This window comes from Oreochromis niloticus, linkage group LG6, assembly GCF_001858045.2.
Source record: "Oreochromis niloticus isolate F11D_XX linkage group LG6, O_niloticus_UMD_NMBU, whole genome shotgun sequence".
In the NCBI taxonomy this organism is placed as follows: domain Eukaryota; kingdom Metazoa; phylum Chordata; class Actinopteri; order Cichliformes; family Cichlidae; genus Oreochromis; species Oreochromis niloticus.
In genome coordinates, this window is record NC_031971.2 from 26862242 (window position 1) to 26874571 (window position 12330).

The following is a 12330-nucleotide window of genomic DNA, read 5'->3' on the forward strand; positions in this document are numbered from 1 at the left end:
TATTTGCACTGTGGGACAAAAAAAGTCCTCAGCAACCACAATTTGTGCTCTTAGGCTCTCATTGATTGGTTTTCTTTGTGAGCAGGCTTGTGTGATTGGCTGTCTTGTACAATCTATTGAGTTACATCTTAACTGGCACAAAAGAGCATGATCTTTAAACTGATGGTGACACACCTACAGTAACACCCTCCCCCTCTGCACTAGGTCACATTAGTTAACTATTGTCAGTTTTACCACAACACTGCAGAGTTTGCCGATCCACAGCTTGTTCGGCATTCCCCCATAGCCTTTTGAGTAACACATTATAAGCCTTCATTTTACTTGTTATGAAATTAAATAGATGATTTCAATACCCTTCTATGAAATGTCATTTGTTTGGTTGAAAGCTGTAGTCATGATATTTGAAAGTAAATGGTAAATTCTATCATGCTGATTTATGCGGACTCTTCTTCTGTAGCACTATGCTAGTTGCTGAAGTTGGCTAAAAAGTGGTACCACAGCTTTGGTTTCCATCAGTGTCTACATGCATGAATGTCAAAAAGCTGGATTAATTGTGAGTGCAGGGTTGTGAGGCTACCACCAGTTTGCTTGAACCCTGCTCCACTACATCTGTTTAGGAAGACTTTAAGGGTTAAACTTTATTTTATCATTCACCCTTGTTGCCTGTGTTTCTCTTGGCTTCGTAGCTGTGGGATGGTAAGGACATAATGCTCATCACTGTGGTTTGGAGCCTGGCACTTTGCTGCCCATTAGGATAGAGTAGTGGATGCTGGCGCTGCATTTTTTTTTTTTTAGGTACTCTGTCTGGAACTGTGAAGCCAGTCTCAATGCACTGTAATTATTGAAACAGTACTTCAGCACTTTAGAAATATGTCTGTTAGCTCACTATGGTATCCTTGAATGCCTTCCTAAAGCCAGATATTTTTTTTCCTTCTCCATGTGGTTGTAGAATACAGCAAAATGCTTTTTAAAAATGTTTAAAAATACATTTATATGGTGTACTTAAAACAATGTTATTAGAGTTTATTTGGGTTTGTGTGTTGTAGCATTACAAAGAACAGGTAATAAGAGAACTGTAAACAATGAGTCCTGTGTTTGTGTGTGGCTAAATGCCAATGGTTTTAACTAGATTGGTTTTTGTATTGTATGAGTAATATGATGCCTCAGAGCTTGTCCCCTCTTTGACACGTGCAGCCTTCATCCCCACTAAAGCATTAATTGAGTGTCCTGGCTCTGAATGAGCCTTTAGGAGGTGACTGTGTATGTAAGCACAGTTGGTCTGTATTACCTTAAATCTACAATTTTACTCTTATGTGTGACCATTTCAGTGAAAAACAAATTTATTTTATGTTTGAATTAATCCTGCACTTAAATAAATAATACTATATTCATATTCTGTTTTTGGCTCGTCTCATCTATCCTGATAGTTTCCCTAAGAAAGGGTAAAACATCTTTGTTGGGTACCACAGTTGTTTATTTTTTTTATATACAGGAAAACTGAGAACTATTGAAAACTGTATTTTTATCAGTTTAGTGATGATTCAAATCTGCCAGAGAAGAAGCAAAGTTCACAGCAACATTAAAATGTGTGTTTGTTTTGGATTGGCTGTGTATATCTTTTATTATCCCTTGCCTCTTTCATGTGCATGAAAGTCTGCCAATGTGTATTTAGTTATGTGTGTGACAGTTCAGGGGTGTGGCTGTCAGAAGCATGTAGGCAAGGTGTGGGATCGGTGTCCATCTGGCCTCACCTCGCCCGGTCACAGAGATCGTAACTGATCTGGCTGCGGGCTCTTCAGTGTTATATTGACTATCTGCCTGCCTATAACCAGTTGGCTGGTGGACAGGGAGTAGCCACTGAGTTGATTTAATATGCCAAAAGTGATGTCATCTCTGGTTTCTCTACAGCCCAGCCATTCTCGACTTTCGACAGAAACTCGTAATTGGCTCTTGTTTTGAATTCAAGTTGTGGAAAATGTAACAGGCCTGTAACATGATGGCATATTTCTTCAATCTCTCTTTGACTACATTTAACTGCATTTGTCTTTTATCTATGTGTTTCTTATGGGGCTAAATTCTAGAGGTGGGCAGATTGATCCAGATATTGACAGTATCAGTACCAACACTGGAATTGGTAGTGGATGATACTAGCGTGAAAGGATCGATACTTTGTTTCTCTCCTCTAAGTTCAGTGTATATAGCCTGCTGTGTTGTGTTATTTATTTATTAAAAATGAAAAAAATATATCTCAAACATGAACCTCTTTTGTTGACTGTCACATCTATTTTATTTATCACCTATAGAACATTTAAACAGAAGTTGACATAAAGTCCTTTAAAGACAGGCACATTTAGATTCCAGCCCACACCCCCTCCAAAAAACAAAAACAACCCTGAAAGGTGTGTGGGGGGGTTTTTTTGTGTTAACTAATTATTGTCAATTTAGTGGTCTTTAAAACGTGTTCAGAACTTGCCAATTGATTATGACTCATGTCATGATACACTGCTCTCAAGGTAGTATCGGTATTGATAATGGCAATACTGGCCCTGTATTTATTTGGCATCGGATCTATACCGATCGATATCAATTTGTAGTGTCACACAGCACCTCGTGAATTCCTCTCAGACCCCCTTGATTTCCAATTTTAAATCATGCCTCACACAGGGACTCTGTTAGACTACTAGGTCACTCCTCCTTCATATACTCCTTCCTTGTTTTCTTTTGAGTGGGGTAATAGATTAGAGACTATGCTATTTTGAAAGGTAATATTTAACTCATGTACAAGTGGGCAAGGACAGCTCCAACGTGCAATAAAAGCTTCTTTTGAGTGATTATTGTTTGATGTGTAATCTTGAAATTAAGGTTTTTGTTACATGTAAAGAAGTTTGGTGTCTGCCAATGGGAAAAGTTACTAGGAGTGTGATTTAAAATGTGTTTAATTTACTTAAACTTGAGTACATTTTTGAATAACAGGGGTCAGAAATTACCTTTCTTTTTAAGGTAGGTTGACCGATGGCAGATTTGAATGCTTCACTGTGTGTTCAGTATATTAAGAATGGGGTAGCTTCACACAAGTGTCCCTAGTCTTACAGGTGAAGTTTCAGTGCCAGCTGCTCCTCTGTCCCGCTGTACCAGTTAATCCTCTGAGCACCCACCCCCCATTCTCCTTAGCACCAAGCCTGAGGTGGGGGTACACACAATGGGGTCTGAATGCCCCCTCGCCTCATAGCGCTATGATGTAAAACTCATTTATGCACTTATGCACACGAACATGTAAGAAGATCAGTTGTGATTGCACACAAATATCCATTCCTTTCCTCAGTACTTAGATTTTTACCTCATTGCTGTTATTGTTTGTTCCACTGTCAGGCTGTCCCTATGCCAGCAGGAAAGCCTGGCTTTTGCTTTTGAAAACCCTCCCAGGTTTGGAACAGATTGTAGCCCACTTCTCTGCAGTCCCTCAGACCACAGCACTGCCAATAGCTGGGAGTCCATCTTGTTTTATTGCCACTCCCTTAAGGGCTAGCCGGCTAAGTCCATTTAACTTGTAGCTTCACTTAACCACCTGCTCCTAATGACAGTGTTGAGGAGCTTACAGTCACTTAGCACCTGTTAGTCTCCTGTATGGAATTGATTAAGCTGCATGCTTAACATTTAGTCCAATTCCTGTGATTAAAGTGTTTTCCTTTTTCTTTTTGTCTTTGCCAGGAGCAGTGATTGTTGTCAGTCAGCACTTTCTTTCTTTTTTCAGTCTGTGCAGAATGTTTTGCTGAGGACAAGTGTTTTGGTGAAGACCGATAGACAACTTCTCGGCACGGTCTGGATAAACATTCATCAGTACAAATGCAGTCTTGGGTGCTGTGATGTAGGGCTTGTCAACACCAGCACATGGTTCAGTTATTCGGACAGATGAAAAGAAACTAGTGAAGCTGCAAGATCACTAAAGGTTAATGTGGTTCTTTGTTAACGGATAACGAGGTTCTTGAGTGCCATTTGTTGTCTTGATGGGTTTTCTCCAAAGAGTGAGGAGCATGTGTAGGTAGTGCTGCCTTACATGCATCAAGAGAATTTCAATGATGGCAATTGAAATTGATGTTCTAAAATTTGCAATCTGCTTTTGTTTATCAGAAGTGCGGAAATGACTGGAAAATGTATAGAATTCTGTTAAATAAGATAACAGACCTTTTTTCTTTAAAATATGCACAAATGGTCACACCCAAAAGACCCACTTTGAGGTAATGTCTTCGATAGCAAATTTTTTGCCTTAACAGTTAATTTATGACAGATGCAAGGAATTTCTACAGTTTCTCATTAGCAGTTTGTAACTGCTGGAAAGCTACATTAAGTCAATAATCCAATCGCTGTATTGCACTGCCCCTGATAGTAGCTGACAAGCAGGCCCATCCTTAACTGACTTCCTGTTTACTGATTATTTATAACTTGGTACGAGCTGGCACCTTTTTCTTTTTAGATAGAGATATTTATTTAATTATCTCGGATCAATTTGATGAAGTGAAGATGGGTTGTTCACAAAACATGGAGAAGGATTTATTTTCCACTATTTGTGCCATCAAGCCCAGATAGTGAATTACTCCTTGCAAGTGCATTCAGCCAGACCTGGTCTGGCTGTGCAAACCCACTGGCCAGTCTGCTGACTTAGCCTGTGGGTCAGTGGCTTCTGGATCTAACAGCAGATTTCTGGGCCCACAGTTAATATTCTAATGGTTGGTTATCATTTACAAAGCAGATATATTAAGAAAGTCAGTGGTTTCAAGAGAGAATTTTGGCAAATGGCATCTCTGTTTTGCTCTTTATATGGACTCCTTGAGCTGCATGAAGCCATGGTCTTCTAACTCATAATTTAGTCCAATGAACTATACTAGAAACTAGAGCTACTACCAAACGGCTCATTTCCTACTTATTGAAATGCAGATAGCTGTGTATAGTGATTGGGTCATTGTTAATCACTTTAGACCCAATCAATACCTATTACCGAAAGTCGCAGAAATTTCCTTCTTGGTTATGTAGAAATTTTGACAGGAAATTATAAGTGGAGGTGTATTGACACACCAGTGGTTTGTAATTGTGCAGCATCCAGTGGTTCTGAATTTCACCTTTTGACCTCCTTCTCACCAAAAACTCTTTATGAGGAGAGTGGCTTAATGCACAGAGACTGAACTGTTCAGATGTTTGTTTTCCAAGAGCCAATTGGTTTTCTTTTCATTCTCTGTGAACTAAACACTGACTTGGTGATAAAGCAGAAACACCACTACTACCTTGTATGGTCAAGAGAAACATGGATTTACACACACACACACACACACACACACACACACACACACACACACACACACACACACACACACACACACACACACACACACACACAGCCCCGTTTACTTGGACTCAGTTTGCCTACCTACTTAACATGAATTTGCTTTTAGATTCTTGTTTGAAGGCTTGTTCTGTAAATCCTAAAGGTTTATGAAGTGGTGAGTACAGTGGGATTGAGTGGATGCGAGTAGGTTTCTTCATTTTTATTTTTTTATTTATTTTTTTTCTTTTAATGAGGATGAAGCCTGAGCTCAAGGTTAGGAAAACCCCTGCCTTTCCCGAACGCCATTAAACGTCTTGTTTTGTTTTTCTTGTAATTTGAGTGCATAAATCGAAGACCCTCTTCCTGTTTGCCCTTTTTACACACTCATTTGGGCTCTCACTTGAACTGAATACCGCCTGTGTTTTTTCCTGTGTGGTACATGCATCTGGCTCAGACTCACACCAGAGGAAAGTTAATGATCAGTCAACCCATTTGTATACTTGGCCCTACTTCACTCTAGTGCTGAACACTCCCAGACCTGAAACAACGGTCAAATTCACTACGGCAGCTTCCGTTTGCTTGAAAAACAATCTCTGAAGGTGTGGCTGTAGTAAGAATGCAGCGACGAATCAAGTGTGCCTGTGGAATTGCAGGAATGTGGGCAGGCCAGCAAATTCTGGTTTTCACTTTTTTCTGGCTGTCTCATTAATGGCGACAGATATTTTAATGTCACTCACACTCTGAACCTGCACCCTCTGCTCGTTCATACTCTGCATCTTTGTGCATGTACACACAGCCCACGCATTCATCACTCTCCATTTGACCCTTGCACTGTTGCTCATCTCATGCACACAAACGGAGATGCACGCAGCCAGCTGTCGTTGTGTAGCCCCGAGGAGTCTTGAGGAAGTCAGAGCTGGAATGTAGATGGGGCGGATGTGCACTTGATACTGCTGCAGCTTTTAGGCCTTAACTTGCTTTTATTCTTCACTTTGAAGACGATGCAGCATTGACATGGATCATAAAGTAAAAACTCAACATTAACAAACTGAACTGGCCAGTTTCATGTAGCGCTAACACATTCGCATTATGGAGTAATCCTTTTTCTTGAATAATTTGTTTTTTCAGCTAGCAGTCCAGAATGCACAATATTGGATGTATTGACACTAGGGCAGGGTAATATGGCCAAAAATTTTTATGACGATCGATAGATAGACGTATGTGTGGGGTTTTTTTTTTTGTTTGTTTGTTTGTTTTTTTGGGGGGGGGGGGGGTTCCTCTCAATGGGCATTAAAGCTATATAAAAAATTTAACAGTGCAAATGGAAATTCCAAAAGGCATTTCCAGTGGAAATGGGCTGACATATCCTGAGCATAACCATGTATAATATCCACAAAACTTAAAGAGGTTATACACGCACAATACGGTAATATTATGTTGAAGTACAGTACGTATCAATCCGCGAGGCTCCTGACTATGGTAGCAGTAATGCTCCGATAATCCATCATTCTCTGTTGCGCCATGATTTTTCTGCCATGTGCGTAGGAAAACAAAGGAACTGCACATGCACATTTTACCCATATTCTATCGCGATATTTCATTTTCTTATCATTTCCTAGCTTTATACCGGTATTACCATGAACGGTATGATATGGCCCAACCCCAACTGACACAATCCTCACAGCTGTGTGACGCATAGAATGCGTTACAACGAAATGGATAGGGGACAACTGTACATTGAATAGCTGAAATATTTTCCTGGTTTACTTCACTGGCTTTTTTCCATTTATCTACAGTTTCTAAGCATACAGTCTGTCATGTGTATTTATGTTTCATATTTACAGCATCATTAGCAGTCTGCAAATCTGCAGTTGACAGCATCTGTATCAACAGATCACCTCCAGCATTCTGCACAATGCATCCCAAACCTCTGTCGTGCTCTAAATGCAGCTAAATCCCCCTGTGCTTGTATTAACACAGTATTAAAAGTGACCCATTTTTTTTTTCATGCACCACTTCTAATGTCGAGACTGAGATATGGGTTACGACAGATGCAATTAAACTGCCTGAAGACAGAAGTCCGAAATAAAATGTAATGACACACGAGGCCATATTTCTATTTCAGTGGAATGTAAATGCCACAAAGACTACAGAGTTCTTGCTCTGTTAGAGCGATTGTGTCTAGACAGTCTAATAAAGTAATGACTTCATTAAATAACACTCTTCTCTCGCTTTTGGTCAAATGCACTGCTGCAGTCTGTTAGCCTTCAGGCATTTGCTTTCATCACAAAATCTGCAAAATGTACTAGATGTCAGGCATATTGAGTGATGTTGGCTAGAAAAAGGTACGCTGCACTCATGAGAATTATGGCTCATCAGCGAACTGATTTTCGACACAAAATCTGCAGTTCTGAATAAAAATCATTAATTTAAAGAGCAGAATTGGCCAGAAGTTGCTCTGCAGAGCAACCTCACTGTAAGACATCGCTAATCTCTGCACGACCGTGTGGCTGGGAGTTTGATCATCTATTCGCTTCCCCTCTGTGCAACGTCACAAAGAGTCAGCTGGTCACAAATGATGCCTTTTACTTGCCCAGAAGGGGGTCATCATCGCAGGAGGAATCTGCTTCGGGCTTCTGTTTGCTAAGCTCCTAGCATTAATAGCTTGACTGGCAACACTATGCCAAGTACAGTACTGTTTGAGTAATCTGGGTAAAGTTTATTGAGAAGAATAACCAGAAAGTCTCCTCCAAGAGCAACACCCCAGTAAATGTTCAGACCTTAATGTCAGTACAACTATATTAAAATGGCTGAGAAGTGATGAGGGGGATGTGAAAACGACCCCAGTTTTTCACATTTAGGTCTTACCTGTTTTGACTCCGTTTGGTTCAAATGTAAATTGTGATACTTTGGGATTTAGTTTGCGTATCACTATTCTCAGAGCTTTGCATATTTGGCTAACTAATCCTTACGTGAAGCTTGATGTTTTCCATGAAATGACACAAAATTACATTCAGTGCACTGCTCTCTCCTAACTTTGCTTACTTTGCGAGATTTTTAGCCACAAGAATCAGAGAAGGAAACATATGGAGTAGATTGAAACAACCGTTAAAAACTGAAGTTAGCAAAGCAAACGGGTTGGGTCAGTTATTTAGAAGTAACAAAGAAAAGGACTCTGTAGCTTTTATCGGCAGCTGTGGGGGTTGTGGTGGGGGTTCAATTTGGTTTAAAGACACAAAACTCTAAACAGACTAGTCAAACAAGTTTTTTCCAGAATTTCCAACCAATAGTCCATGATGAATATGCATTTAGAGGCATGAATCAGTAGTTATTGTTAAGACTTGATATCGAAAAGTAAATATTTAACCTTCTTGCTGTGGGAGAGAAATAAAAGTCCGGAATCTCCGAAAAAATGACAGGGAAAAAAAAAAGTTACTGTAGTGCATGCTGTTGTACACTTTGTGGCTTTATAAATGCACTGAGTAATCTGATGTCTGTGGAAACTCTTGCTCCTTGGAACTGTTAGTTTATGTCAGATGTTTTTGCTTATCTGTAGGGGTTTAGGACTTTTACAAATATTTAGAGTAGAGGAGAGTGCATTTGCCATAAAATTCAGGTCATTAAGTTTCTATAGTGGAAAAGCAGCTTTGCTCTCTTGGTTTACCTAATTTAACTACTTGACCATTTTCTAGAAGATATTTGCTGGGTTTTTCCTGTCCATCTTTATCCATTGCACAGTTTGTTTGCTGTACCATGCAGGACTTCTGCTTGCTAGATCATCCATCTGTATAGCAGTTGACTGGTTCTAGATCTAAATGCAGGGGGAAGTAGAGAAGGGGGTGGGTGGGGGGGCTATAGAAAACCAGGAGATGAGTGTTTAGGAGGGGGTTGGTAGAGGGCTCTGTGGTCAAAAGGGCAAAGACACCAGGCCTATGGGTAAAAGGGATGATTGAGGGAGGGGATGAATCCATTAAGCATCTGGGAACAGCTTTGTCCCGTCATAGCAATATAAATTTTACTTTGGTGGTTAATAAGCTGAAGATCTGCGACTCAACTGGCACGCAATCTCCAGATTGCCCCTTGTGCTTCGTTTTTGTCAGTTCTTCACCACACTTCTTTATAATTAATGTCAAGTTCTGATTTTCCACAATTTACGTCTTTTTGCCATTGCACTAAATCTGTTAAACAATCATAGGATGATATTAGTATTACATTGCATCTGTTCAACACAAAACTATCGACAACAAATGGGTTATTTGATGCTCGTTTCCCACCATCTCATCCTCTGTGGGCTCACATCTAGGAAACCCTCTCCTGGCTTTCAGCTCTCCAAACCACAGATTTTTATTTTTTTAAGCTGCTGGAAACAATTTGGAGCAGTGTTTTTTTTCTCAGTTAAAGCAATTTACTTTCTCTTTATTGTGGTATTTTAATGGTAATTTCCTTTAGTTTAAGTAGATTCTTAGCCATTATTGATGCATTATTGTCATGGTTGTGCCGCATTAGTTGATGGAGTAGTCACTCTAGAGGAGGGTGATTTTTAGTGAGAATATTTGCTGGCATCTCAGGCTGCTCGCTTCCTGTGTTTCTTAAACTCCCCCAAATTCCACTGAGGCCCCTTACCATAACTGCTGTTTCCTTTGGCTGACAGGGACATGTTTATCGTGTGAATCCATGATATTGCAGGTTTAATTCAGCTTTAAGATGAAGTACATTTAGTGTAGTCAAAACTGAGCTTGGAGATTAACCCGCATTTTCTTATTCTTTTTCAGCAGGACATCCTTGTTAAGGATAAGAGGAACTGACCATTCAGGACAGGTGTGAGCCCGTAGACGTAGATATCTGCATCAACTCCAGCAGCATCCACACATTTCTGAAGTAGGGTATGAAACCGGATGGGGTTAGCATGGAAACTACAGAGCCCAGTGAAGGTGAAGCTACTACTGTAACAGAGCCTTCCTCATTACAAGAAAACATAACTGAACAAGCCCCATCACAGGCAGATGATGTAGCAAATGATACTGCATTAGCAGCTGCTCCAAAGGCCAATGGCAAACCAGTGGCTGCGCAGGCCAAAGTCAAACCAAAAGCTGGTGGGCCTCAAACGAAGCTTTCGGCCTCTGCGGGGGCTTCCAGCTCACGGCCTGGTACTGCCTCAAATCGCACTGCGAATGATGTCAGATCCTCCTCCGGTGTTTCTGCTGCTACAGGCAAGAAGACTGCAGCAACATATGCGGCAAAAACATCTTCGTTAGCAGGAGCTGTACCCAAAAGACCACTGGGTACATCAGCAGTTTCCACAACAGCCAAGAACCAAACTAGAGTGCCTGACAAGAGGTCTGCTGGACCTGCCAGGACTACCTCTGTTGCTGCTGCCACAGTAACAAATGGTACCAAACCATCCGTGAATGGCACACCTAAGAAGAAACCTGCAACGGAGACTGTTAATGGAGCTAAACCCAAAACTACAGGTGAGTCTTAAGGAGCTGTGACAGCTTAAGGTTCAACACAGTTCTCCAAATAAGGTATGATGAATAAATGGTCTTGCTCTGATTTCTGTGTCGTCTCATTTTCTTTTCTGTTTGTTTGTTTGTTTGTTTGTTTGTTTGTTGTTGTTTTTTTTCCTTCTCATTTTAGCTGCTGCCAGCAGAGCCCCTTCCACTGCTCCAAAAACCAGTGCTTTGACCACAGCTAAAGCTGCTGGTGCTGCTGCATCAAAAACCACAAGGTATGGATATGTCATAAACTGGGAACAGGTTCCGGCAGTTTATAAGTCTAATAGCAGTCTGTGAAAATGATGTGGTTAGAAAGCCCCTTTATTTTATCAGTGGTGTGCCAACAGATACTCCTCTCTTACTTCCTCCATCCTCTTCTGTTTCTTTCATACATGTCTTCCTTTTCTCTGATCTTGCTCGGAGATCAGAATTTTGTAATCCCCTTACAAACTGGATGAGAGGATGACTTTATCTCAATGCGCTGAAAAGGAGCAGTGAAGAACGATGCTCATTGTGGTCTTTGGGCCATTATTGAGTCAAATTTCACTTCAAGTGTGTGAGTCATGTTAGCAGAAATAACCTGAGACAGAGGGCCTTAACAGAACCAGTGATACTGAAGAACTACTGCTTTGTCATAGGCAGACCCCCCCCTCCGGCAGAAACCAGACCCACCTCCCCAGGGCAGAGAGCTGTTGACTTGGATCATAATCCCCTCTCATACTGGGTTGGTGGTTTGGATAGAGCGCTCTAGTTGGACTAAACAAAGCACGAATGATTCTTTTGTCTGCTGTAGAATTTAATGGTTGACCCAGTCACTGCTGTCACTTCCACTAGAAATCTTTTGTTATGCGTTTATTATGTACTGTAGAACATGATTGCCACCTGAAAGCCAAAGCATGAGAAACGAGTCATTGCAAAGTTTTTGAGTTTTTGATTTTGTGAGACATTTCTGCAAATGAAGTGTTCTTTTGTTATACTTCACAAAGAATTGGACATAATAGACCAATCCAGCATCTTTCTACAGGATGTGATGTTCTGTATGGAGAGGCTTGATTAGATTTGATCTCCCCTTGCCTTTCCTCTTAATGCCCTCTTATTGAATAAAGCAATAATGTGCTGCCCTGTGCTGCATCGCCATTCCTTCAAGCAACAAAGACTCATTATATTCTTATTTGTCTCAAAGTAACTGTCATGCTGTAGATACCTGTTTATAAACTCTCACTAGTTTCAGTACCATTTGTGAAACTGATGCAAAAATTTGTACTAGGCTTGAGCATGGAAAGGAATAATGCTAAATCATTTTACTTGCTCGGAGAGGTCTTGTGGTGTGTTGTTTTTGGGGTGGGGTTTTTTGTTTTTTTTTTGGTTTGTTCGTTTTTGTTTTTTGATATTTTTTTTTTTTAATTTTTGTTTTTTTGTGAAATCACATTTTCAGTTTCCCTTTTTATTGTAAGTTCATTAAGCTTTAGCTGCTAAGATTGAATATTTAAGTTATTAATACTCTGTCTGTGAATCCAT

General features: G+C 40.4%; 1 protein-coding gene across 2 annotated transcripts in view; it reads left to right on the forward strand.

The window, feature by feature from the left end:
• Positions 1-12330, forward strand: part of prr36a (proline rich 36a) — a 30106-nt gene that overhangs the window by 4182 nt on the left and 13594 nt on the right. Inside the window, exons 2-3 of one of the 2 annotated variants that reach the window (XM_013268293.3) lie at positions 10090-10788; positions 10955-11045. In XM_013268293.3, the coding sequence (XP_013123747.2) occupies positions 10203-10788; positions 10955-11045 (677 nt within the window). In that variant the 5' untranslated portion in view covers positions 10090-10202. The remainder of the gene's footprint in view (positions 1-10089; positions 10789-10954; positions 11046-12330) is intronic. The other variant, XM_013268294.3, reaches the window with a different exon arrangement.